This window comes from Lethenteron reissneri, chromosome 11 (genome assembly GCF_015708825.2).
Source record: "Lethenteron reissneri isolate LAM-NWPU_2019-01 chromosome 11, ASM1570882v1, whole genome shotgun sequence".
NCBI classification, from domain to species: Eukaryota; Metazoa; Chordata; class Hyperoartia; order Petromyzontiformes; family Petromyzontidae; genus Lethenteron; species Lethenteron reissneri.
The window spans coordinates 11,581,362-11,608,585 of record NC_083789.1 but is presented as its reverse complement, the minus strand read 5'-3'; the positions used below and the strand labels follow the sequence as shown (position 1 = coordinate 11,608,585).

At 56.2% G+C, this 27,224-nt stretch overlaps 1 protein-coding gene across 6 annotated transcripts in view; it reads left to right on the top strand.

The window, feature by feature from the left end:
* Positions 1 to 27,224, top strand: part of LOC133341462 (ras guanyl-releasing protein 3-like) — a 96,668-nt gene that overhangs the window by 49,165 nt on the left and 20,279 nt on the right. For 5 of the 6 annotated variants that reach the window (XM_061550116.1, XM_061550118.1, XM_061550115.1 and 2 more), the window contains exons 2-9: positions 11,777 to 12,033; positions 18,970 to 19,075; positions 21,583 to 21,645; positions 22,275 to 22,406; positions 23,395 to 23,545; positions 24,172 to 24,345; positions 25,141 to 25,257; positions 26,612 to 26,887. In XM_061550116.1, the coding sequence (XP_061406100.1) occupies positions 11,777 to 12,033; positions 18,970 to 19,075; positions 21,583 to 21,645; positions 22,275 to 22,406; positions 23,395 to 23,545; positions 24,172 to 24,345; positions 25,141 to 25,257; positions 26,612 to 26,887 (1,276 nt within the window). The remainder of the gene's footprint in view (positions 1 to 11,776; positions 12,034 to 18,969; positions 19,076 to 21,582; positions 21,646 to 22,274; positions 22,407 to 23,394; positions 23,546 to 24,171; positions 24,346 to 25,140; positions 25,258 to 26,611; positions 26,888 to 27,224) is intronic. The other variant, XM_061550119.1, reaches the window with a different exon arrangement.

The following is a 27,224-nucleotide window of genomic DNA, read 5'->3' as shown; positions in this document are numbered from 1 at the left end:
ATGCACACACTCACCACACTGTAGGTCACAACAATACACCCACTCACTAACTCATGCACCCACTCACCACACTGCAGGTCACAACAATACACCCACTCACTAACTCATGCATCCACTCACCACACTGCAGGTCACAACAATACACCCACTCACTAACTCATGCACACACTCACCACACTGTAGGTCACAACAATACACCCACTCACTAACTCATGCATCCACTCACCACACTGCAGGTCACAACAATACACCCACTCACTAACTCATGCACCCACTCACCACACTGCAGGTCACAACAACACACCCACTCACTAACTCATGCACCCACTCACCACACTGCAGGTCACAACAATACACCCACTCACTAACTCATGCACACACTCACCACACTGTAGGTCACAACAATACACCCACTCACTAACTCATGCATCCACTCACCACACTGCAGGTCACAACAATACACCCACTCACTAACTCATGCACACACTCACCACACTGTAGGTCACAACAATACACCCACTCACTAACTCATGCATCCACTCACCACACTGCAGGTCACAACAATACACCCACTCACTAACTCATGCATCCACTCACCACACTGTAGGTCACAACAATACACCCACTCACTAACTCATGCATCCACTCACCACACTGCAGGTCACAACAATACACCCACTCACTAACTCATGCACCCACTCACCACACTGCAGGTCACAACAATACACCCACTCACTAACTCATGCACCCACTCACCACACTGCAGGTCACAACAATACACCCACTCACTAACTCATGCACCCACTCACCACACTGTAGGTCACAACAACACACCCACTCACTAACTCATGCACACACTCACCACACTGCAGGTCACAACAACACACCCACTCACTAACTCATGCATCCACTCACCACACTGTAGGTCACAACAATACACCCACTCACTAACTCATGCACACACTCACCACACTGCAGGTCACAACAATACACCCACTCACTAACTCATGCACACACTCACCACACTGTAGGTCACAACAATACACCCACTCACTAACTCATGCATCCACTCACCACACTGCAGGTCACAACAATACACCCACTCACTAACTCATGCACACACTCACCACACTGTAGGTCACAACAATACACCCACTCACTAACTCATGCATCCACTCACCACACTGCAGGTCACAACAATACACCCACTCACTAACTCATGCATCCACTCACCACACTGTAGGTCACAACAATACACCCACTCACTAACTCATGCATCCACTCACCACACTGCAGGTCACAACAATACACCCACTCACTAACTCATGCACCCACTCACCACACTGTAGGTCACAACAACACACCCACTCACTAACTCATGCACCCACTCACCACACTGCAGGTCACAACAACACACCCACTCACTAACTCATGCACCCACTCACCACACTGCAGGTCACAACAACACACCCACTCACTAACTCATGCATCCACTCACCACACTGTAGGTCACAACAATACACCCACTCACTAACTCATGCACCCACTCACCACACTGCAGGTCACAACAACACACCCACTCACTAACTCATGCACACACTCACCACACTGCAGGTCACAACAACACACCCACTCACTAACTCATGCACTCACTCACCACACTGCAGGTCACAACAACACACCCACTCACTAACTCATGCACACACTCACCACACTGCAGGTCACAACAATACACCCACTCACTAACTCATGCACCCACTCACCACACTGCAGGTCACAACAACACACCCACTCACTAACTCATGCACCCACTCACCACACTGCAGGTCACAACAATACACCCACTCACTAACTCATGCACCCACTCACCACACTGCAGGTCACAACAATACACCCACTCACTAACTCATGCATCCACTCACTACACTGCAGGTCACAACAATACACACACTCACTAACTCATGCACACACTCACCACACTGCAGGTCACAACAATACACCCACTCACTAACTCATGCACCCACTCACCACACTGCAGGTCACAACAATACACCCACTCACTAACTCATGCACCCACTCACCACACTGCAGGTCACAACAATACACCCACTCACTAACTCATGCACCCACTCACCACACTGCAGGTCACAACAATACACCCACTCACTAACTCATGCACCCACTCACCACACTGCAGGTCACAACAACACACCCACTCACTAACTCATGCACACACTCACCACACTGCAGGTCACAACAACACACCCACTCACTAACTCATGCACACACTCACCACACTGCAGGTCACAACAACAACCGCCGTTTGCCACGAAGTGGCGGTGATGTCACCACAGGCTAGATGCGCTTTTAGGCCGCGTGATGTGTCGAAGGCTCGCTGGCAGGAGGTCACGGGATAGACCCTGCAGATGCCATGCGTTGCCTAACGAAGATGAGTGGCCGATGCATCAGCCGTGCTCCCTGCCGTGCCAACTTGTTGCGTTTTAGCCACTCGTTGTTGTGAGCGTCGCTCGTCTGTCCCTCCGTTGTTGTTGTTGTTGTTGTTGGGGGGCGACTGCCTCCGACTGCCCACTCGCCGCTTTAGAGTAATAAAAGGGCCAACGTGATTCCTCGTGTCGAGCGAGCGCGTGCTGTGTGCTCGCCTCCTCACTTCTAGCCTCGAGTGAGTGCGGTGGTGGGGATTCCACATTCCGATGGTGGGGGCGAGTCTCTCTACGCAAGTCAAGCGCTGTCGACTTCACCGCAAAGTGGTGGTTATTTTATCACGCCCGGGAGGGACGGGTGATGATGATGGTGGTGGGCCGATTTGAACTCATTTTGTGACTCCAGAACACGAGCCGTCCTACATCTGAGCCACTCGGCCGGATGATGGGAGCTTGTTTATGGGAATGTATGTAAAAAAAGCCTCAACGCATTCGTCAATAACACTGTGGCCTTAAAATGAATCATTGAAATAGGTGACATTTAGAAACATGCCTTTGGAGTATTTGGCTGATTTAAATGTCCACATAATGACAAGCCACTTTGTTGAGCTATCATTTGTGGCCAGGTCGCTTCTGCAAATAAGCTGCATAGCTCAGTGGGCCTTAGCTGGTAAACATTTGTTTTTATTTTAGTTTTGGGCCATGGCCCTTCGTCAACGCACATAAATGAGTGCTATTTATTTATTCATTTATGGAACCCCACGACCTCCTATATACAAGGCGAAGTCGTTAACATCTCTCCACCGTTCGTCAACAACACTGTGGCCTTAGAAGGAATACCATGTAACAGGAGACGTTTCTGGCAATGACCCTTCTTCACAGCAAGCCAATGAGGGTGATGTATTTATTCATTCGTTAAGTCAGAGCACATCAGCTCTATTGACAAACGTGTTGCTATATTGATCGTGCTTGCGCACCACTGCCAACGCAGCAGCAGCAGCATCGCCGGATCATCTCTAGAACCCTGGGAATGTGTGCGTCACGCTCACGTGATCTTGATTGACAGCGCCGCGTACGCCACGTGCAATCGCCTGCACTGCTCGTGGTGGCGTGGTGGGCACGGTATGTCAATCCACTGCTGGATGAAGGGCCTCCCCCAAGCTGTTTTGGTCTTGTGAGGGTGGGGAGGTTGGTCGACCATACTTCACCACGCCGGTCAGTGCGGATTGATGAAGTGGGGAGGCTGGGGGGCCGATGACTCGTTCGGATATCAATCGCCACTGATGTTAGCCGTGGCCGTGAATCAAACCCATCCCAACGGGTTCAAAGCGTGCGGTGCGCGAACCACTGTGCCACCACTCCCCCGTCAATTTCAGATCTCGGAAGCGAAGCTGAGTTGAGCCTGGTTAATACTCGGATGGGCACCTGCTGTGTAGGAGGCGTCGTTGTGATAGGTCACTATCACGTGGGGAGCAGGCGTCCATCGTTGTACTGCACTGTGCGGCCACGTCTATGCTCCCCGGACGCCTTCACGAACCCGCACTGACCGGTGCGAGACAAGCGCTCATCCAGCAGTGGATGGAACACGAGGGGATGCAGGCGCGCGCCGCGTGCCGGCTGTCGTGTCGGGCGCCCCCGACGTCTGTTCCGCGAGACAACGTGGCAGCGGGAGCAGCAGGGCAGCATAGCAGCAGCAGGGCAGCATAGCAGCAGCAGGGCAGCATAGCAGCCGCGTAGCAGCGCGTCATAGAAGAAGTGTAGCAGCGCAGCACAGCTTAGCAGCACAGCAGCAGCAGGGCAGAAGCAGCAGCAGCAGGGCAGCACAGCATCACAGCAGCTGTACGTTTCCTGAAACGCCGAAGCTGGGCGCTCCTGCGAGTGTCTCCGTGTTGTCTCTGTGTGTTCTCCGTGTTGTCTCTGTTGTCTCCGTGTTGTCTCCGTGTTGTCTCTGTGTGTTCTCCGTGTTGTCTCTGTTGTCTCTGTGTTGTCTCCGTGTTGTCTCCGTGTTGTCTCTGTGTGTTCTCCGTGTTGTCTCTGTTGTCTCCGTGTTGTCTCCGTGTTGTCTCTGTTGTCTCCGTGCTGTCTCCGTGTTGTCTCCGTGTTGTCTCTGTTGTCTCTGTGTTGTCTCCGTGTTGTCTCCGTGTTGTCTCCGTGTTGTGGAACTCCGGTGGCTCGGCGTGGGAGTCAACAATGGGGCGCTGTTTCGGGAATTTTGCCGTTCCCAGCGAGTACAACCGATGGCTCGTAGCCAGAGCGGCTTGTGCGCGGTGTGATGCGCTGCCGCTGCTGCTGCTGCTGTGATGTCCATGATCGAAGCGCTCGCACGCGGATTCCCCCCACTGGTCAGACACGGGCCCCCAATGCGACCAGAGCCGCGGCGGCTGCGGCGGAGTCGGCAGTCTGTTTAGGGTTTTTTTATTTTCCTGCCTACGGGGGGGGGGGGGGGGGGGGGGGAGAGAATTGGAAATGGAAATTCGCAGTTGAGGTGTCGAGCCGGTGGCGTTTGCTTCCACGTTTTCGAGATGACGAGGAGGGCAGCACGTCCGCTTGCAACAGGCCGGTGCCGCCCGCCACGCCGCGTGAGGTTTATCTGAGGCCGTAATTTCATATATATTGGGGAGGGAGGGGGGCACATATTGGGGAGGGGGGGGATGTGCCCCCCCCTCCCCAATATTCAAATTTGCTCAAAATGTCCCCCCCCCCAATATATTGCTATAAATTTGTTTTGCTATGCTATGGAAATAAAAAAAACAATTTGCTATACCTTGGCCACAATATCTGGACTTGTCTTCATATAAATCAATGCATAGATTTCTGTTTATATGATTGTGGTTATGGTTGTACTTTATTCATTCTTAATCTCTGCCATTACATACAATGAAACTAGAAATGATAAAAAAAAGTTCAAACAGAGCAATGTAATACAATACACTATTCGACATGATTGTAAAAAAAAGTCCATCCCATGTGTTAGTGAATTTTTTAATATTTTAGGCAGGAAAGGAGTTTTCAAATTTAGATATTTTTCGCAGTTGGGACCCCCAGACACCCTGGAAGATTTGGTCCCCTCCAATGTTGACTCCATGGCTACAGCCTTGGGTTTAACTCACCGAAAGGGGGAGCGGGGGGGATGGTTATGACAAATGATCGACATTTTCTCAAGAGCGCACGCCGAGGACCGCGGTACCGCTGTTCCTCCTGCGCCAGCCGCATCGGAGGCGGCGCTGGTGGAAGCGGTAAAAAGAGAATTAATAAACTGGCACGTTTTGTTTGTCACGTGAGAACTCTTATCAGCATTGCGTGGAGGAGGGTGTACGACACACATTTTTTTATGTACGCAATCCGAGCCAAAAACATTTAATTGGGAAAATAAATTCGCGACGTTATTTACAATGAAGATAACCCGCGATATTGCCTTTTTTTCGCGTTAAACGGGGCACATCGCCTCGCCCCCCCCTATTGTTTAAAGGGAGTGCTCTTGCCAGTGACATCTGGCAACCCAGCAGCATTTGTTTAACGAGCCCGTAGGAGATGCTAGGGGGGCGGTCGGCAGGCGGGGCGGGGGGAGAGGTCGGAGGGAGGTGAACGGGCGGCTCGGATAGAAAGAAAAGGAGAGAGACGAGAGAGAGAGAGTCGTCGGGCAAAATGAGCGATGCCCTTCGGACAACGCGAGCCCGCCGAGGAGTAAAATCCGCCGTTCGTGTTCGTGAGCGTCGTGACCCCTGCCCTGCGCTTCAACAGGGCTCGCTCATGGGAGCCGCTAAATTAAAATCCATCCGTTACAGTGAGAACCGCAGCGCAATGGGAACCCCATTGATTGCAGCGAGGCGGGAGAACGATAGACCGGGTGGGGGGGGGGATGGAGGGGGTGGGCCGGCGGTGGTGCAGCGGATCGCTCGTTGCGCCGTGAACCCGGCGACCCAAAAGTTCGATTGATTCTCGGTGCCGCGGCTAACATCGATGGCGAGTGATGCCGGAACCGGTGGGTCCGTGGCCTCTTTCGCTTCGCTCAGCCCGCACTGACCGGCCTCACGATCTTTCAACCACACTCCGCCCTCCCCCGTGCCCACCTTGGACTGGGGAGGTCCTCACCATCCAGCAGTGGAGCGACACGGAGCCGCTGCTGCCGCTGCTTCTGCTTTCACAAAGCGGTGGTCGAGTCCGTGACCAGCTCTGGGGCCCAACGCACGAACTCGGAGGAGTCAACGTCTTCAATGTCCTCTGTTGAATTTAACCGTGGTTCAATGATGCGGTCTGCTATTTGGGTTTGGGTCAGGATTTCCATAGAGAGATGAAACATTCGCTATGGTTGACCTGTTAAGCATTATTTCTGAAATACAAACCAATAATAATAAAAACATATTCTATGTATGAAGCGCCTTGCATCAGGGATCTCAAAGCACATATATACGAATGGGTGCCACAGTGGTGAGATGTTAACTACCTTGCCTGGTATACAGGAGGTCGTGGGTTCGATCCCGACCCTGATGCCTATATATATTTGGAGTGTACGTGTCTCTCTCCCCGTGGTCGCGTGGATCTTTTTCCGAATCCTCCATTTTTCCCCCTCAACATTTAGAATCGTGCGTTTCGAGTGTTTGGCTGCTATAAATGTCCACGTGATGATTCGCCACTTTCATTGCGCTTTCATTTGCTTCAGTGGGCCTTACCTAGTAGAATAGAAAATAGCTTCGTTTAATCAATCACTGTAGAAACAAAAGAAAAGTAGCGCAGCATCACAATAAATCATGAAAACTAACAACTCACACAAAAAACGGCAATCCAATAAAAAAATAATGCTCAAAAGCCATTTTATCGAATTGACGAACAGTTGAGTAAATCTTGATTTGAAGTGACTGCAGGAATCCATACTCTTTGGTTCTTTCGGTAAAGTCACGTAGGTAGAAAACAAATACCTACGTGACTTTACCGAAAGATCCAAAGAGTATAGTTGAGTAGATAGCGGCGTATTAGAACAAAGGTATGGGTCCGCAGACCCGGAGAACTGGGGGAGCGCACGTGGGGGAAGCTGCTGCTGCTGCGTGCTGCTACAGTGAGGGAAAAAAGTATTTGATCCCCTGCTGATTTTGTACGTTTGCCCACTGACAAAGAAATGATCAGTCTATAATTTTAATGGTAGGTTTATTTGAACAGTGAGAGACAGAATAACAACAAAATCCAGAAAAACGCATGTAAAAAATGTTATAAATTGATTTGCATTTTAATGAGTAAAATAAGTATTTGACCCCCTCTCAATCGGAAAGATTTCTGGCTCCCTCACTGTATGCTGCACTGCTACATTGCGGTGGGCTTTGTGCTAACGACCCCCACGTCGACCTCAGCGACCTCCGGCTGACCGGCGCAGGAGTTGATGTCGCCGCCGCTCGGCACGCGGCAGCAGCAGAAGCAGTGGCGCGGTGCTGCTCACGTAGCCGCGTGCGCAATATTGCCAACGCGACGTTCCCTTTCAAGAAGGGACACGTTGTGCTGCGGAGGGGGGGGGGTGGAGGGTGTGTGGGGGGGTGTGGGATCTGCCCTGTGCGTGGCTTCATTGGGAGGGTCCTGGCTGCATGTGTAAGGAGAGTTGGTGGGTGACAGAGACCTCTCATTGTGCTCCTGTGAGAGCGATTGTTGTGCCTGCGTGTGTCACTGTGTGTGTGTGTGTGTCTCTGCGTGTGTCTCTTCGCTGATGGGGAGCGGTGGCATAGTGGTTAGCGCGCTGCGCTACGAACCCGGCGGCCATCACCACCGGTGACGATAATCTGAACCAGTTCTGGGCATCCCCTAAGTCGACTCGGTCTCAAACGAGTACCTGGTGCGGTGTGTAAACATCGCTAATCGAGAGACAAAGGCGGCCAGCCGTGGTGTTGGCCACCATCCCCCTCGTTCACCGTGCCGGCCTTCATAGTTGTTCGTCAACGGCACTTGCCCAACATTCTATTCAGGCTATACAGGGGGAGATCTTTATCTTTGCACGTGCCTCATCGGCGCGTGTTTGTGGTTTGTCTCCTCCGATGAAGCGGCCCGGTTGGGAAAAAAACACAAAAGCCCTGCCCCGATTACCGACCCCTCGACGGCATTGTCGGGATGAGGGAGGGGGGGGGAAAGGGGAGGGGAATCACTGCCAAACCCGAACGGGCCCATTCATTGGCGAAACAAACACGGGCACTGTCATGGGACCCACGCCCGTGTATCCACAGCGACGCGTTATCTCGACCACGCAACCGACGCGTTACGTGCACAAAAAAAAAACGAAACCATGTGACGCTCACGCAGGCTTCAGCGCAGCAAGCGTCGTCTCAACGTACGCGCACTCACTCACGCACGCACGCGCACGCACGTGATTCCGCGTGCGTGCGCGTGCGTGCGTGCGCGTGTGCGGGTGAGCTTCTCGCTTCTCCGCCCCACGAAGCCTCGCGTGTAACGCCGGTGTTCCACACGACAAGCGCACGCACTTGTTCGACGCTTCGCATCTTGAGACGTAATCTTTGTTGACCGACGGTTCCCCGAAGTCCCTGCCTCGCGGACGTTCGGCTTTTATTCGGCCCCCTGTGATTTGCCGACGATCGCCGCAATCGCCGATTAGCACCGTTGGCTACGTACGGTGCGGAAGAAGTCCAACATGCATCTCAGAGGCTGGATCGTGATCGGGTGGGGGAACACCGCACACCAACAGTGGCTGCGGGGCTACGCGGTGGGGACGTCGGGGGCCAGTGCGGCAACATCCGTCGTTGTACTGCACTTCTGCGGTCTCACGCCTGCGCTCGCCGCCTTCGCCAAACCCCACATCACGCAACCGCCGCTGAGACGCTGAATATCAGAAGCGGTCCCGAGTTTTTTTGTGTGCTTGCGTTGAACAAATGCTGCGGAAATGATGCACTCCCAGAAGAAGGGCCGTGCCGCTGATGGGATGTGTAAAACATTACTCGTGTTCATTATGATGTGGAGGGACAGAGATCGGCGGTGAAGTATGGTGAAACAACCGCCCCACGACCTACACGGCATGGGGGGGCCCTCATCCAGCAGTGGATTGACAAGGGGGCCTTACAAAGAAAATATAAAGATCCCCCGTGTAGCCTTAACAGACTGCTAGGGCAAGTGCTGTTATCGAGCACCTATGAAGGCCGACACGGCACACGTGGGGGTGGGTGGCCAGCACCACGTCCGGTGTTTAGCCTGAACACCGCTCCAGGTACTAATGTGAGGCTGAGTCGACCTAAGGGAGACCCAGGACCGGCTCAGATAATCGTCACCGGTGTTGGTGGCCGTGAGCGGCAATCGAACTCGGGTCGCCGGGTTCGTAGCGCAACGCGCGAACCGCGACACAACCACTCCCCACATTACACACGCACACACACGCGCACAACAACAACCGCCATTCGCCACTAAATGGCGGTGACATCACCACGACGCTTGTGCCAGGCTAGGTGCACCTTGAGGTCACGTGGAGTGTCGAACGCCCGCTGGCAGGTCACGGGGCAGACCCAGGTGCCACGGGTCGATGACGCACGCACACGCACACACGCACACACACACACACGCACACACACACGCACACACGCGCACACACACGCACACACACACGCGCGCGCGAGTGCCGCGTGACACGCACGTCGGCGCACGTGCTCCGTCGTGGAGCGAGACGCCCGAGTATTTTCCTCTCTCCCCGTGGCGCTTGTTGCTCGATGCCTTTCAGATTGAAAAACAAACCCAAAACACCTCCCCCCCCCTCCCCGTCCCACTTCATCACGGAGATGCTCGGAAGCAATCTCCCTCCCGGCATCCGCTGCACCGTCTTTACCTGATGAGTTCCGTGAGGGGGGGGGGAGGGGGGGTGGTTTCCCTCCTCCTCATCTGCGGCACCCCTTAATGGCTTTTCTCACCGGGGGCAGCTGCCGCCGTTTATAAAACGCCGTGACCAAGGCGGGCGGCGACACTCAGGGGGCTTTGGTTGTGGCCTATTCGAGAACTGGGTTTTGTCGGCACGCGGGCAACGGGGAGAAGCGATTCGGGGGGGGGGGGGGGCGATAGGGCATGAAAAAGCCCTCCGTGCGCCGCATTCACACGCGCCTCCAAGGCGTCCGCGCCGCTCGTGGTCACAGGCAGGCCCCTTGTGCAGAGCGCCGAGAGGTCACGAGACGCCGGTCAGATGTGCGCGAGCGTGTGTGTGTGTGCGCGAGCGAGTGTGCGCGAGCGAGTGTGTGTGTGTGCGCGAGCGAGTGTGTGTGCGCGAGCGAGTGTGTGTGCGCGCGTGTGTGTGTGTGCGCGAGTGTGTGTGTGTGCGCGCGCGAGTGTGTGTGTGCGAGTGTGTGTGTGCGCGAGTGTGTGTGTGTGCGCGCGCGAGTGTGTGTGCGCGAGCGAGTGTGCGCGAGCGAGTGTGTGTGTGTGCGCGAGCGAGTGTGTGTGCGCGAGTGTGTGTGTGTGCGCGAGTGTGTGTGTGTGCGCGCGCGTGTGTGTGTGCGCGAGCGAGTGTGTGTGCGCGCGTGTGTGTGTGTGCGCGAGTGTGTGTGTGTGCGCGAGCGAGTGTGTGTCCGCGAGTGTGTGTGTGTGCGCGAGTGTGTGTGTGCGCGCGCGAGTGTGTGTGCGCGAGCGAGTGTGCGCGAGCGAGTGTGTGTGTGTGTGCGCGAGCGAGTGTGTGTGCGCGAGTGTGTGTGTGTGCGCGAGTGTGTGTGTGTGCGCGCGCAAGTGTGTGTGTGCGAGTGTGTGTGTGCGCGCGCAAGTGTGTGTGTGCGAGTGTGTGTGTTTGTGCGTGTGTGTGTGTGTGCGCGCGCGCGTGTGTGTGTGTTTGCGCGAGTGTGTGTTTGTGCGCGCGTGTGTGTGTGTGCGTGAGTGTGTGTGTTTGTGCGAATGTGTGTGTGTGCGCGAGCGAGTGTGTGTGTGTGCTACGGTAATGTTGCGGTTAACACACCGCGCCGTTACCGCTCCCAACAAATTTACAGTGGCAAATATTTGAATCGGTCCTGGGCCTCCCCGAAACCGACTCAGCCTTAAATAAGCACCTGGTGCGGTGTGTAGACAGCGGCACTGGGGATACAAAGGCGGCCGGGAGTGGTGCTGCCCACCCACCCCTTTGTGCGCCGTGCTGGCCTTCATAGGTGTTCGCTAGCAGATACTTTCCCCAACATTCGGTTAACGCTATACGGGGAAAATATTTAGTCTTTGGGGTGCGGTATTGACGTGGTTAGCGCACCACCGCTACGAACCCGGAATTCCATTCTCGCTCACGGCCAACATCGGCGACGATTACCCGAGCCTGTCCTGGGCCTCCTCTGCGTGGACTTGGCAGTAGTTCACTCATGCCCCCCCCCCCTTTTCTGTCCTCTCATTCCTGGCAGCAGCAGGAAAACCAGGAAGCCATGCCGGCGTGCCAGCGACCTCCGGCCAGCGCCTAAGTGCGGTGGCGGCGGCGGCTGCGTCGCGGCCGGAGCGGCCTTCCTGGTGCGGCACAAGTCCTGCCGCGACGTCCTCCTGAGGGGCCTCGGCTCCGCGGCCAGCGGGGCCATGTCGGCGGTGCAGGCCGCGAAGGCCGACGCGGTCGTCTGCAAGGCGGCCTCCATCGACGAGCTGCTCCACACCTGCATCGGCGCGTTCGGTGAGCGGCGGCGTCGTCGCGCGTGATGATGTTTTTGGGGGGGGGGGTTTGGGTTTCGGACGCGCGTTGGTGACCCGGACAAATCCGCGTCGTTGAGATTCTGCGGATCTCATTCTGACTCGCTGGATTGTCCTGGAGGTGCCTAGGGCGGCAATTTCAGGCGAAAGGTCGCCGATCGAAGTGCGGCTGGGTTTGGTTGAGGTGGCCGTTCTTCCACCCGCGGAGAGCCGGTGCAATCACACTCAGCGCTTTCCGCACTTGCGCACGTGACACATTGAGCATTTTGTTAGGCCGTGTCGAGTGGTGGACGGGTCTTAGCGACACACTTGGCCACATCATTACGTGGCCAAACCCAAGTATCGATTGTGAATCGCAATGGTTACAATTGTGTGAGCTCTAGGTCGAAGTGGACGAGCGTGGCAGTGCTGCCCCAATGCTTTTGTATCATTGTTTTCGTCTTCATAATCATCAAAATCATCATCGCCATCATCATCATCATTTTACCTCTTCTCGTGGCACTTTGATCAACATCAATCCGTCCAGCTCTGCTGGGTTTCATATCCATCGTGCGGTGTGGTTTAGTCATGGCGGTGGTGATGGTGGCGAGTGCCCCAGTAACATTTTGGTGGGTGGAGTGGTGGTTCAGTGGTTCGTGCACCGCTCTACGAATCCACCCACCTTCACCGGCCCAGGTTCACGCCAAAGGGAAACCCAGCAGCGTCATAGCCATCGAGTACGCAGTTGGTGCAGCTGCACCGATGCCCGTGGGCCAGAGGGGACCCAGGCTACAAAGAGTGGTGGGGGGGCGTGGGATAGTGCCCCCCCCCCTCCTCCAGGGCCCGTGCCAGCGCCGCTGCTCGCGTCGCAGCCGCGGAGAGCGAGCGGCTCGGGACGCGCGCTGGGCGGCGTTGCGGCCATGTGACGCGGCATGTGATGGGAGTGCAGCTGATCCCTCGCGGTCACTCCCCGCGTGTACAGCAGAAGCCCCCCCCCCCCCCCCCCATTATCCGCCCCCACACCCCCTCCTCTGTCCCTCCTCATGCCCGGAGGCTTTAACTGTTTCCCCATTTGGGCTGTCCGCAGAGAGGGTGCAGCACCCAGTGACTCGATGGGAGATGGCAGCACCCTGGGAGGCCGTGCAGAAGTAACCAGCGAGTCACCCAGAGGGAGAGAGAGTAGCAGCCGCTGGCTCACACGTACCGGGCACACAAACACACGCAGAGGGCAGCAGCTGGCGACTCGGAGAGGGGGCGGCACCAACATGGAGGGCAGCAGCCGCAGCAGCAGCAGACACAAGCGAACTTGGCTTCTGCTCGCGCCCCGTTGCGCCTCTTTGTTTGATGCGTTCGTTGCCCATAGCGACGGAGTCGGGTGCATGGAAGGGGGAGGGTCGTCACGTTTTGCTGTAATTTCGTTAAATATTCCCCCGGCCTCGAGTGCGCGAGAGACGACGTTTCGCGTGGGCTCTGTGCCAACTTTCTAGTAATTTTGTTCCACCGTGTCCTTACATCCACGATGCCCTCACATCCACGGTTTGTTTCACCGCTCTCGATGAGGTCGTTCGGCTCGGAGCGAGCGAACGATCGAGGGGCCAAGTTCCGAATTGGCGCTGACCCTCTCCGTCCGCGTCACCTCTACGTGCGCCGGTTTACGAGGCGCTCTTCAGCGTCTCGTTCGGAACTCTGCAGGAGGACGGTCCCTTTTTTTTCTATCGGCTAAATCTCTCGAGCACGAAATTACAATGCCCGTTTTGTTTAAACGAAACGAACGGACACGACGGTTGTTCGCTTTTGTCCTTCAAACGTGCGAACGGTCACGGATCCCATCGATCCCGGCTTCGAATTTCCGACAGAGCGCCCTCAATTAGGCCGACGTCTCCTTTCTCGTGCGATCATTTTTGAAAATGTATTTTTTACCCAGGCGTTGTTGCCACCGTTCAACGCCGTGAGTTTGATCGTGTTATCTCGTATCTGCCACGCCTTTTTACGCCAGCCGCTCGGGGTCTTGGGTCTTTGGTGCCTGTTGCTCAGCCTCGATGCAAGTGCAATGTGGGTCTTCTCCGGGACACGTCGCTGCAAGGGGCGATGGCTTGTGGGCGAGAATATCGGCAACAGTGGCGGCTCGCCCAAGGAACATCCACCATGGAGACGGAGCAACAGAATTGGCTCGTGCGCAAGCGCTCGGTGGATTGTTACGATTGCCGGTGGCCCAGGTCGCTCTTGCCAATGACTCCTCTCTCCCGGTCTCCCGAGTTCTCGCCTCGTTCGACAAAATCAACGTGGACCTTGAAACGTCGCGGAAGTTGCCGACAGCTTGGGGAAGCCCTTCATCCAGCAGTGTATTGAACATGGCCGCGACGATGATGACGATAAGGACGATAAAGATGACGCCTTTGCGTTGTGCTGCTTTTTTTAAAAAGCTTTTAAAACAAAACTCTGGCCGTGGGGATGGCCCTGGCGCAGGGCCACCACACGTGTGCCGCTCGTCGCACCATCAGATCGCAGCCACCACCGCCACTGCCGCCGCCACCACCGGCCGGCGTCTATTTGTGGCGCTCAGCGGTGGCCTTGGTTCCGCAGGAAGCGGCCGCAGCTGTGCAGCGACGCACCGCGCGTGCGTGCGCGTGCGTGCGTGTCATCTCAGTCGCCTGACCCGTAACACCTGGGCCTGTTCGTTGACCTCTTGCCACTTCACGTGACATCCTGAAAATGTCACCTCACCCTTTGTGCAGGTGCCGCGGTGACATCACCGTCGCTTGCTGGTGAATGGCCGCTGCTATTGTTGTTGCGTGTGTGTGTGGGTGCGTTTTTGAGAGTGCGGGGAGCGGTGGTGCAGTGCTCAGCGGATCAGATTCCCGGTCATGGCCAACATATTCCAACTGGCCCTGGGCCTCAACCCAAGGTTGGCTGAGCCTTAAATAAGTATCTGGTGCATCGTGTAAACATCAGCACTGGGCAAAAAAGGTGGCCAGGTGTGGTGCTGGTCACTCACCCCCTCATGTGCTATGGCGGCCATAATAGGTGCTCGCTAACAGCATTCATCCCAACAGCCTGTTAAGGTCGTGGTTTGTACACACTGCGCAACGAACCCAGCCACAATTAGTGGCGAATATCTGAACCGGTTCTGGGCCTCCCCTAGGTCGACTCAGCCTTAAACGAATACCTGGTACTGTTTGAAAACATCAGCGGTGTGAAGGCAAAGGTGGCCGGGAGAGGTCACGGCCCGGTGTGGCTGTGCCGGCCTTGGGAGGCGCTCACCAACAGCACGTGCCCCTGCAGCATGTGTGGGCTATATGAGGAATCCGGGCGCGTGTGTGTGTGTGCGTGTCGATGTGCGTCCCCCCGACGCAGCTTTGTGCCCAGATCCCGCCGCCGCGCCCCGCGGCACGCGGAGGGCTTCTGAGCGGCGCCGGGCCGCAGATTTCCGCTGCGTCTCGGGGGGGGGGGGGGGGGGGTCCTCTCCTCCACGCTCTCCGCTTTCATCCGTCCCCCAGGAAGCCGCCGTGTAAATTAACGGGCCGAGACGCTGGCGTCGGTGGCGTCTTCTGGCCCTCCTCGTCAGCGAGGTGTCCTCCTCGTCACTGGCGCCGTTCACTCGCCTCGCCGGGGGGGGGGGGGGGCGGGGGGGGGGGGGCTACGCCGCACGTGCCCTGTAACCCGGCACTGTGTGGAGGCAGCGAGGGTTGTTCACTTCGTGGTTCTGCCACCCCCCCCCCGCACCTCCGATTAGCACGGTTGGCTACGTACGGTGCGAACGAAGTTCAGCGTGTATCACCACACATTTGTGGAACTCCCTCCCCTGCCCGTGGGCGTCGATGTGGCAATCTCCTCGGTTTGTCAGGGTGCGATGGCAGGAGAGCAAATGGGTTCATTTCCATCTGTGTGGTGACATTGAGTGTCATCCCCCTTTCCTTGCATGAGAGGGTTTTCTTTTCTCTGGGCACTCCGGTTTTGTCCCACTTGAGCAGGACACTCACCAGTGGAGTTGGCCAAAGATTCCAATGCAGGACCACAGAGCTTCGGCAATTGTTGGTGCCGATTCTGGCTGAATTTCCACACATCTGAATCATTTTCTCTCTCTCTCTGAGAGTTGCGAATGTACCTGGGGAGTGGTGTTCGTAATCGGTGTCTATCCACCTGACATGACTGAGAACACAACACGACAGGAAAGGGCGCAAAGAAGCGTGGAGAGGTTCAGGCTGGTAATCCCACCGAGCGGCAGAAAGAGGAACGCGTGGATGAGAGAACGCGTGCAAGAAGTTAGATACATCTTGGGCTTGGGCAGGACGTGTCACCGCTGGAAGTGACGATGGCTGGTGGTCGAGAATAAAGGAGGAGTGGCAGCTCAAGGAGAAACGGGAATCTCCGTGGATTGATGCAATGCAGGACCCGTGACAGATGGCAACAGCTTAGGGACGCCTTCGTCTAGCAGTGGATGGAACATGGCTGCTGATTACGAGGTATCCTGGGGTGAGTGCTGGCTTTCCACGAGCCACAGAGATGTTTGTTCGGAAGCTACTGGAGCTTTGCGCTTTTAAATCTAGCAAGAAAACGAATTTCCCTAGAACTGCTTTTTGTGTTTTAGTTTGTTGTGCTTCCTCCCGCACCTCTGATTAGCGCGTTTGTCTATGTACGGTACGAATTAAGTTCAACACACACACACACATTACATACGTGTGTGGGTGCCACCTTTAACAATGCAAAGCTTCAAAGTGGTCAGCTGGGTTAGTGGCCGCAGCTACCCGCAATGCACGTGGTTGTGAATTCCAGATCTTGAGAAGTACAACGCTGTCGGACTTGACTGTCCTGTCGCGCCCAGGAACATTAACGCTCTCTGTAAGACAGGGCGGCCTGTTTTCGAAAGTAGCCCAGCGACATCCGCTTCCGCGGGCCGTTGCCCAACTTTAAAGTGTCGCGCTCCTCCTGCTGCTGCCGCCGCCGCCGCGAGAGGTCCGGGCGGAAGTCTCGCCGATCGCACGAACGGGTCTAAAATTAGTAAAAAGGACAAACACAATTAGAAAACGACAGTGCCTGGCTTAATAGGTGGGGGGGGGGACCATAAAATAAATCCCAGCCATCAACAACGGCACAAAAACAACAAAACGCAAGACGGAAAAACACTAGAACGCAAGAACGTCACCCACAGGGCGTTCTTACCGCGCGATTCAGCGCAACGCTGCTCGATTGTTCCGTCCCACGAATCTATTCCGAGATGCCTGTGCCCACCCGCGCAGGGCCCAAGCACAGGGCGGCCGTGCAGGCACCCGGCAATGAAGCGGTCGGGTGACGAGCAGTGCCACGCGGAGTGCGGTTTCAGCGCCCTTTGTGATGAGTCCCACCGAACTCTCCATCGTGGGGGGGGGGGGGGGTCGGTGGTGGCATCGGTTGCACCGAGGGTTGGCAGCTCGTGGGTATCGCGTCTCTCCGCCGCGCGCGCCGTGCGTCATTAGCCGCGGCCCTTCATGGACGCCGCTCTCTTCCACACACAGGGAGACAGAGAAAGGGGGAGGAGAGAGAGAGAGAGAGAAACAAACCATTGATTTACACCGCGAGGAGCTCTGGCGTTGGCGTCCAGCGTTGCTAATTAACGACCTCGTGAAGGTCACGCTTCAAGATGGTCGGCGGAGTTTATTAATAGACGGATTATTTTCGTCACTGGAGTGGTGTTTTTTTTTTTTAGGCCGTTGTTTTTTTTGTAGCCAAGTTTATCCCGAGCGTGCCACTGGCGGCGTCGTTTGCCGTGAGGGCGGAATATCCGTTTGGATCGCTCACAGGGCAGTGCCATCCACTTCGTGTGAGAGAGCGGTCCGTGGAAGCGGACGTAGCAGAGCTACCTCTGAGAATTCCCGTCCAGTGAGCCCTGGTCCACACACAGTAGTGGACACTACTTCCCCACCCATCATGCCACATGAAAGTAATGTTCTTGATGCAACAATCAAACGTTAATTATAATTCTCAGAGCTGAGACGTAGCCATATATACCAATGTGAATGCGATGACAACACGGTTTAATCACAACTAAGTGTATGCGAACTCTGTGGGTCTCTAGGCGGGTGTGCGGGTCTCTAAGTAACTCTTTGTGTCTCTGTACGTCGCAGGCTGAATCCTCAGTGGTGCCAGCTCAGCGATGAGACTTCTGCGCTACCCAGCCATCTCCAATAGAAGAGGAATCCTTAACAACAATACTTTATTGTTACATTTGTCGGGGAGAGGCACACTCAGTCGAATGACTCTTTATCAGGAGGGTCCCGCTGTTGCTACATTGGGTTTTTACTTAAGGATTTTTTTTCAGCCAATTAATGACGAGCCGTGTTTATTACACGGCAAGAAAACCGGAGCGCCTTGCGCGAGGGGGCAACGCTCTATCCCTGTACAGATGGACACAGCTGGTGATTAGTCCACTTGCTGTACCGCCTTCTCCTGGCGAACCAGGAGTACATCTCCTCCACGACGCCCACGCTTTAGAACATCTCCGCGGTGATCTACCAACCCTCGCTGCCTCGACAGTGCTGGATTTACGGGTCTTCAAAACAACAACAAAAAGCGATCGTTCGAAATGCAGGTCGCCAATCAGATTGCGTAACTGGAGACCCCGTGGCCCTTGACTCGATCCCTGACGGGAACAGGCGGTGCTCGCTTGGCACCGTCGTTGTGCCGCCCGGCTCGGCCCAGGTGGTGCTGCCCCCCCCCAACGCCCCCCCCCAACTCCCCCCCCCCCCCACCTCGTGATGAGAGAGAGAGCGCCGCTACGCTCGGCCGCCCGCTTGCGCCACCCGCCCGTACTGTACGCGAGTTTGACAGCAACTCTGACAGAGGAACTCTGCCTCTTCCTTCCTCTTCCCTTCCCCCATAACCCTTCTCTCCTCTCCACCCCCCCCCCCCTCGTGCCCCCCCCTCCCCATTCCCTTTACCCCCCCCCCCGCCCCCCCCCCCCCAGACGAAGCGGGCGAGCCCACAGGAGACAGCCCCGTGCCACGGATGCTGCTGCTCATGCATCGCTGGTTCATCTCGTCGGCCGACCTGGCATGCAAGCTGCTCGAGCAATATCCTCCTCTATGTGTGCCCCCCCTCCCCCCCATCCTTATCGCCCCCCCCTCCCACCGTCCCTCGCTCTCACCCGGCACCACCGGGGCGTACGGTGCCGCCATGCAACGGACCGGCATCGCTCGGAAATGTTAGCTATGTTGGGGGGGCGGGGGGTCAGCGATATGGTTAAACGCGGCACTCAGAGTGTGCGGTGTTTCACGAGCGCACCTACGATTTAGCACGCTTGGCTACGTGCGGTGCCAAAGAAGTTCAACACACAACACGCCACATGCACACGTGACGGCACGCGAGGTGGCTTTGGCTCGCGCTGTGACAGTGGACGGTGGTGGCGGTGGTGGTCGCGGCACGGTTTCACGCGGATATCTTTTGAGCGCGAGATCTGCCAGGTCGCTAGGTACGTCAATCCCTTTGCCGGAACAAAAATGACACGAAAAATAATCACCCGCCCGCCCGTCGTCATAGCGGCCTAGGATGGCGCCCAATCTCACGATCTCACGGAGGCTAAGCAAAGGTTGTGCCCAGATAGTCCGCGTATGGCCGGCCACCTCCATGAGGCGTCGCGGTGGCTCCACTCGGGATCATCTGTGGCCATGGCAGTCTCGTGTGACGCCGTATTTCTATGCGCCCGTGTCGCTTCTCCCGGCGTGGCGAAGCTTTGCCACCCCCCACCACCCCCACCCCCACCCCCCGCCGCCGTGGTGGGGAGGCGAGGCCCCCATCTAGCCGTGGAGTGAACATGACCACGCCGCCGGCATTCGCCCACGCAGTGGCCGGCACGTGGGGCCCGCAGATGTTCACGGCTTTGACGTAATTAGCAAATGAGGATGCGGTCAAACTCATCAGCATCCTCTTTATTGCAGAAACAAAATATTATTTTGGTTTCTTTTTACCCCCATTCTGTGAATATAAAAGAGAAAAACAAGACTCACCCAAGCAGCCCCCCCCCCACTTCGCCCCCCCCCCCCGGTCCCTCCCACAAAGAGCCAAGCTCGCTGTGACACACAAGCAAGCTATCTGCCACCAGTGCCCGCCACAGATAATTGGCGTGCTTATCTCTCGGGGAGGAAACATATTGGGTGGCCCGGAGCAAAACACAAAGCGTCTGGGTCCGGAGCGATGGGGAGCGTGAGCGCGGGTGATTGGACGTTTAACGAGCGCGCCGACGCCGCCGTTGTTGTGGTTGAACCTCCTCCTCCTCCTGCTGCTGCTCCTGCTACTGCTGTGGCTTTTGTGCGATGTGAATAATTCGTCGCTGCCGCTCCAAAGAGCTGCCCCCCCCCATCCCCACCCGACTCACCCCCCCCCTCATCCCCGCACCCCCCCCCCCCCCAATCTTTGTGCCCTCGAAGCCTCGTCTCGTTTGCGTAACCCGCCAAAGTTTTTATTTTTTTTAAATAACTTATTGCCATATTGTCTGCCAGTTGTCCGTGACGTGACCGACGTGACCGAGGTGGTGATAATGAAACTCGCACGACTTTAAGAAGGACAACTTGGGGGAATTGAATTGTGACGCTGAGTCTCGATTCACGTGGGCCGATGATTCGTTTTAGAGTTCCCGAAAAACTCATTTCTTTAGAACTGCTTTTGTGTTTTTAGTTTGTTGTCCTTTCCCCCGCATCTTCGATTAGTGGGTGTATGAGTGGCTATGTACGGTGCGAAAGAAGTTCAACATACATACTGCCCTGCTTTTTTGTAAAATAATTGAACATTTTCTTTAAATTATATTTCAAATTGTGCCGTCATACATGGACAAAGACACTTCCATTTGGAACTCGGCAACTATAGCCCAGTACATCGCCCCGTGTCGGAGAACGTCCTTCAGAAAATGTCACAGAACTTCTTCCGAGCTCGCTTCAGTTGGCCTCTCCGCCCACGCTCGACGCACTTCGTGTGGCCCTGTAACCGGCGTAGGGTCTCAGAGGTGGGAAATTGGCCAAATTAAGTGCGAAACCAAATTTAAGCGCGATGGGCGATTTATTTTTCGCGAAGTCATCGGAGACCATCACCCCACCGGAGTTATGAATTCGTCACCCCCTCTCGTCCCAGCTCGTGAAATGCAGCCCAGCGTGCAACGTGGAATGTGCCACGCCGCGCGGCGGTCCCGTGTTCTCTTCGCGCACACCAACAATTTAACTCTCCCCCTCGAGCTGATGGTGGCTTTTTCACCTGCGTTCGCCGCATAAGGAAGTGTGAAAGTTTTGTTATCAGGCGCCTGTACGGTGAGCCCAGTCCCATCACGGATGCGCCACCACGCTCGCCACACTCCGCTGGCTCTTTGGGATGGCAGCGCCGTTTCAAGCCTGTTGCAAAACTGTCTCAGACTCTGCATTTTAAACGTTTTGTCCAGAATTTCAGACCACGGCTCTCCTCATTCCTCGTGTTCGAGGAGGGTTCTATATTTTATATTTGTTACGTCTTTTCCGACGATGCGGATGGGGAGCGCGTTTCCCGCGGTGGGTTTTTCTCCGCGATCTTCGATGGCCCTTGACTCGGAGGGCCCCACGTATAAGGAGGCGACGGGGCTCGAGGGAAGCCGGACGCGCCTGCGCATCTGCCGCTTCGTGAGGTGAGCAGCACGGCCGAGGGCATCGGCCGCCTGAGCGTCGCTGGCGTTCAGCGAGCGCGGCATTCGCTTCGTTGGCGAGACCGGCGACGTTCATTGTCGAATTTTATTTCGGTCGGCGGTGATTGTGAGGGGACAAAAAGTAACGGAGCGTGACGATGACGGCCACCGCTGCTACCAAAAGCATAACCGACCGTGACCAGATGGATTAACGAAGGACTGAGATGATTAAATAACGCTATCGGGGATTGCGGTGCACTGGGGAAGGCCAAACATGGAAAGACACAAGCCACAGTGGTAGCGCGAGTGTGGCCATGCAACCCAAACTGTGGACGTGGTTGCACTGTACTTCTGTGCTCCCTGCCCGCCTTCACCAACTCGCGGCGATCAGCGTGGTGAAGTATGGTCAAACGACCCCTACTTGACGGCGACAGCGCGTTGAGGCCCTCATCCAGCAGTGGATTGACTCAAGGGGGCGGTAGATGACACGAGACCGACCCCTGATGGCCAGACCTGGGGCTAGCGTGGGAGCTGACTCCCACATGAGAAAGACGGGGCCCTCTTTCCACGAGATTGAATAAATGAATGAATGAACGCATGAGTGAATGAACGATTGAATGACGGGGCGGCAGGTTCTGGATCGAGGAGTTCCCGGCCGTGTTTAATCTGGACGCTGGGCTGGCGCGACTCATGGAGGAGTTCAAGGAGCTGGCCTGCACGCTGGGCCAGGAGGACCACTGCAGCCTCGTCGACATCTCCGCCATGTAGGTCTCGCCGCACCGCTCGCCACACCGCTTTGCACACCACTCACCACACCACTCACCACATCGCTCGCCGCACCGCTCACCGCACTGCTAACCTGACCACTTTGCACACCACTCACCACACCACTCACTGCACCGCTCACCCCACCGTTCACCGCACTGCTCAACAAAGATTTCCAGAATAGACTCTGATGGCACGACGCCGATCCTACTATCGGGATGACATGGGGGGGGGGGGGGAAAGATTAAATAAATTAGGAGAAAGAAGAACAGAAATCAGACATGCACCTGAGAATTACAAGTGTGTTTTTTTTCTTGGTTCTTTCGGTAAAGTAACGTAGAATGGAAATAATAAAATGATAAAAATAAAACATTATTTCATAATTCTCACGACGTTTTGGCCACAACGCAAGCAGCCGTCTTCAGGTGAAGATCAGGTCTGTCAGAAAGACAGCGGTCTGGCAGACCTGTTCTTCACCTGAGGACGGCTGCTTGCGTTGTGGCTGTAACGTCGTGAGAATTATTTTATTATGTTTTATTATTATTATTATTTTTTTATTTCCATTCTACGTGACTTTACCGAAAGAACCAAGAAGATGAATCCCTGCAGTCACGAAAGCTTTAAATAGAAATTTAAGTGTGTTTTTATATTAATATTTTTAAAATCAGCAATCCTATATCAGACGACTGAACTTGCGCTCAGCCCATCACCCCTCCCTCCGCGTGCAATAAAACGCTTTGTCGTGAGAGTCAACAGCGGTTGCTCGATGGATATTATCGGCCCCGGCCATAGGAATGTGGAATTTCCACCACCGGCTCTGCGTCGCCGTAAACAGGAGATGAGCACCGACGCCTCGACGCTCATTTGAACCGCCGCAGATCGCTCTGACTTCGAGTGGAACTCGTGTGTGCGCGCGTCCCACCGCACCGCGCCGACCCTTGACCCTTCCCCACCCCCCGCTCCCCCACCACGTGCCCGCTGGTGCAGCCCATCGTATGAGTGGATGCGCCGCGTGACGCAGCGCAGCAAGCTCTGCAAGAGCAAGCGGAAGGTGTCGCTGCTCTTCGACCACCTGGAGCCGGCGGAACTGGCGGAGCACCTCACCTACCTGGAGTTCAAGGCCTTCCGCCGCATCTCCGTGAGTCCTGCTCACGGCTGATGCCCCCCTCCCCTCTCACCCCACCGGAAGTCTACACCGCCGGTTCCCCGCACGGTCGTGGCGGTGGCTACGTACGCTTCTGATCCAGCGTCGCGCAGCCGAGGCTTGGTGGATCATTGCACAAATGAGAAGCTGAACCTTCCCGTCGGAGGGCGTCCAGGATGAGCCGTACCCCGGCTGGCCAGAAAGGGTTCAAGATGTGGACTCTCACCTGTTCCGACTGTATGGGATTGAGTGTTTCCCCCTCGCACACGCGTGGGTTTTCTCCGGCCTAAATAAACCTCCGCCGAACAGGGTGCCCGCGAAGCTCCTGATCACTCACGGTGGCCGGGGTTCACCTACCCACTCATACACTCACTCATTCACTCACCCTCTCACTCACCTACCCACTCATACACTCACCCACTCACTCATACACTCACTCACCCACTCATACACTCACTCACCTACTCATACACTCACTCACCCACTCATACACTCACCCACCCACCCACTTACTCACCTACCCACTCATACACTCACCTACCCACTCATACACTCACCTACCCACGCATACACTCACCTACCCACTCACCCACTCACTCACCCTCTCGCTTCTTGTCCAGTTCACGGACTACCAGAGCTACGTGCTCAAGGGTTGCCTGGTGGACAACGCCACGCTGGAGCGCTCCATCAGCCTCTTCAACGGCGTGTCCCAGTGGGTGCAGCTCATGGTGCTGAGCAAGCCCACGGCGCAGCAGCGCGCCCAGGTCATCGGCAAGTTCATCCACGTGGCGCAGGTGAGCCGCGCCGGCCTCGCGCGCATCACCCGGCCGCACCCTGCCACACGTCCTCGGCCACAACCCCTGCCGCACACTGCCACAAGCCGGCCACAACACGGTCACACCCAGCCGCACGGAATCTCTCTCACATCTCCGGATGAAACTGCCGCCGTGGCGTAACAGGCCGGGCCGCGTGTGCCGCGTGTGCCGCGTGCGGTGCGTGCGGTGTGTGCGTGTGTGTGTGTGTGCGCGTGTGTGTGTGTGCGTGTGTGCCACGTGCGTTGCGTGCGGTGCGTGAGGTGCGTGTGTGTGTGCGCGTGTGTGTGTGTGTGTGTGCCACGTGCGGTGCGTGCGGTGCGTGTGCGCAACTGTCGGGGGCGAGGAAGCGGCAGAATATGTTAACATTGAAGCCGCCAACCGCTAATTCGCTTACAAAATCAGTGCTCTCTCTTCCTCTCTCTCTTCCCCTCTCTCTCTCACTCACTCGGTCCCCTCTTTCCCCTTTCTATCTCCCTCACTGTTTCTCTCTCACTATCAATATTGTTTTCTATTCTCCCTCCTATTCCTCTCTGTCTTAGTATTTCATTCTCCCCCGCTTTGTCGCACTCTCCACCGATTACTGTCTCTCCCTTACCCTATCTCTTCCCAGCACTCCTTCTCACTTTCCCAATCCCATTCTCTCCCTCCATCTCCCCCTCTCTTCCAATCACTCCATCTCTTCTCTCCCTTTTTCTCCCTATCTCCCTCAATTCCCCTCTCCCTATCTCACCCGCTCGCTCTCCCCCCCCCCCAAAAAAATAAAACATCCCTCAGAAACTGCGGCACCTGCAGAATTTCAACACGCTCATGGCGGTGGTGGGGGGTCTCAGCCACAGCGCCATCTCGCGCCTCAAGGACACCAACACCCTCCAGACGCCCGAGGTCAACAAGGTGCGGGCGGCGTAGCTCGCACACCACCCCCCCTCCCCCCCACGCGCCCCCCCCCCCCCCCCGGCGGTCGAACGTAAATCTCCGCGAGGTGCCCGCGAGCGCCTTTCGCGTTCGCCGGCGGCTTCTCCCGTGCGGGGGGGACGGGTGGACATCGCACGGGGGGCGGCCGTGGGAGCGGCAACCGTTTCCGAAACCCTCGCCGATGAGCGAGCGAGTGAGTGAGTAAGTGAGCGAGTGAGCGAGCGAGTGAGTGAGCAAGCGAGTAAGTGAGCGAGTGAGCGAGCGAGTGAGTGAGCGAGTGAGTGAGCGAGTGAGTGAGCGAGCGCTGTTCTGAGAAGTTTGCCGGCGCTGGCGTTGCCATCGAGCGCCGCCGCCGCTTGCGCCGGGGGCCGCGTGCGTGACCCATGTCCCCCGGGGGGAATTAACGCTCCGCTCGACAAGATTTTTTTAACGAATTTTATTTTAAAAAATATTAATAAACGCACGCAATCCCAAGGTGCAATGTCAGGAGGGATGGTTAACGAAGGGATTTTCGTCAGCCTGCTGGGAGCCAATTAATTTTTTTCTATTTTATTTTTTAATATTTTTAATGAGCGAGCGGATAAGTGGCAGTGGGCCCTGGCTCAGGGGAGCAGCGCGGTAGCGACCTGTGCATCACCGCGGTCGCTCGCTTGACCGGTGGCCGAGTCTCGGACGCACGTGTCCTTACACGTCCCGCGGTAATGGGTTGGGTCCCTCACGGCGATCGCACCGCTCCGCTTGTCCGGCTCGACCGCCCGGACGTAAAGCTACCGTTGTTTCTCGACAACATCAGCCACGCGGAGAAGAAGATGACAAAATTACCATTCACATTCATCCTCTTCAAATTATTTGGGGTGACCTATTGAGGGGAAGTAGTTAGGGTTTTAGATGTTACGGCTTATTTGTGGATTATGTCAGTTGTTTGACAGGGAAACACCAGCCCATGTGTAGTCGATGATGCCAGTTTGCCGGAGTGGTATTTCACGAGCAATTCCTCAGTTGACAAGTGAGGTGGAAAATGTATTAATGTCTGAATTACAGCCCCTCTCATTGGTTGACACACTCAACCCAATGAAAAAAGCCACTTCAACATTACTTTAACGATTACCCCACACCTTCCAATTGTCTGAAACGTGCGTTCTAAATTGTGGAATATCGCTGGCTTACTGACAATTATCACAACTGCCCTCTCGCTTGCTGCCCTCTCGGCTGCCCACTCACCCACTCACCGACCCACTCACCCGCCGACCCACCCACACACCCACCCACTCACTCACCGACCCACCCACCCACAAACCCACCCGTCCCTCGACTGGCCTGGCCGCTCGCGCAGGTTTGGTACGAGATGACCGAGCTGCTGGCCTCGACGGGGAACTACTGCAACTACCGGCGAGCAATGTCGGAGAGCAAGGGCTTCAAGATCCCCATCCTGGGCGTGCACCTCAAGGACCTGATCGCGCTGCACGCGGCGCTGCCCGACTGGCTGGGCAAGGGGCGCCTCAACCTCTTCAAGCTGCAGCAGCTGCACGCCACCTTCAGCGAGCTGGTGGCCCTGCAGAGTGCCCCGCCGCCCATCGAGGCCAACATGGACCTGGTGCACCTGCTCACGGTGAGACGAGCCGCTCCCAACCGCCGCTACCGCCGATACCGCCACTCCCAACCGCCGCCACCGCTACCGCTGCCACTGCCACCACTACCACCGCAACCAGCGCCACCGCCGCTTATACCACCGCTACCACCGCCACTGTCGCTGCTACCGCCGCTCACCACCGCTGCTACCGCTACCACCACCACTACCGCCGCTTCCGCCGCTCCCAACCGCTGCCACTCACCACCGCCACTACCGCCACTACCCCCGCTCCCAACCGCTGCCACCGCTACCGCTGCTACCATTGCTGCCCACCGCTCCCCACCGCCACCACTACCACCACTCGCCACCAACGCAC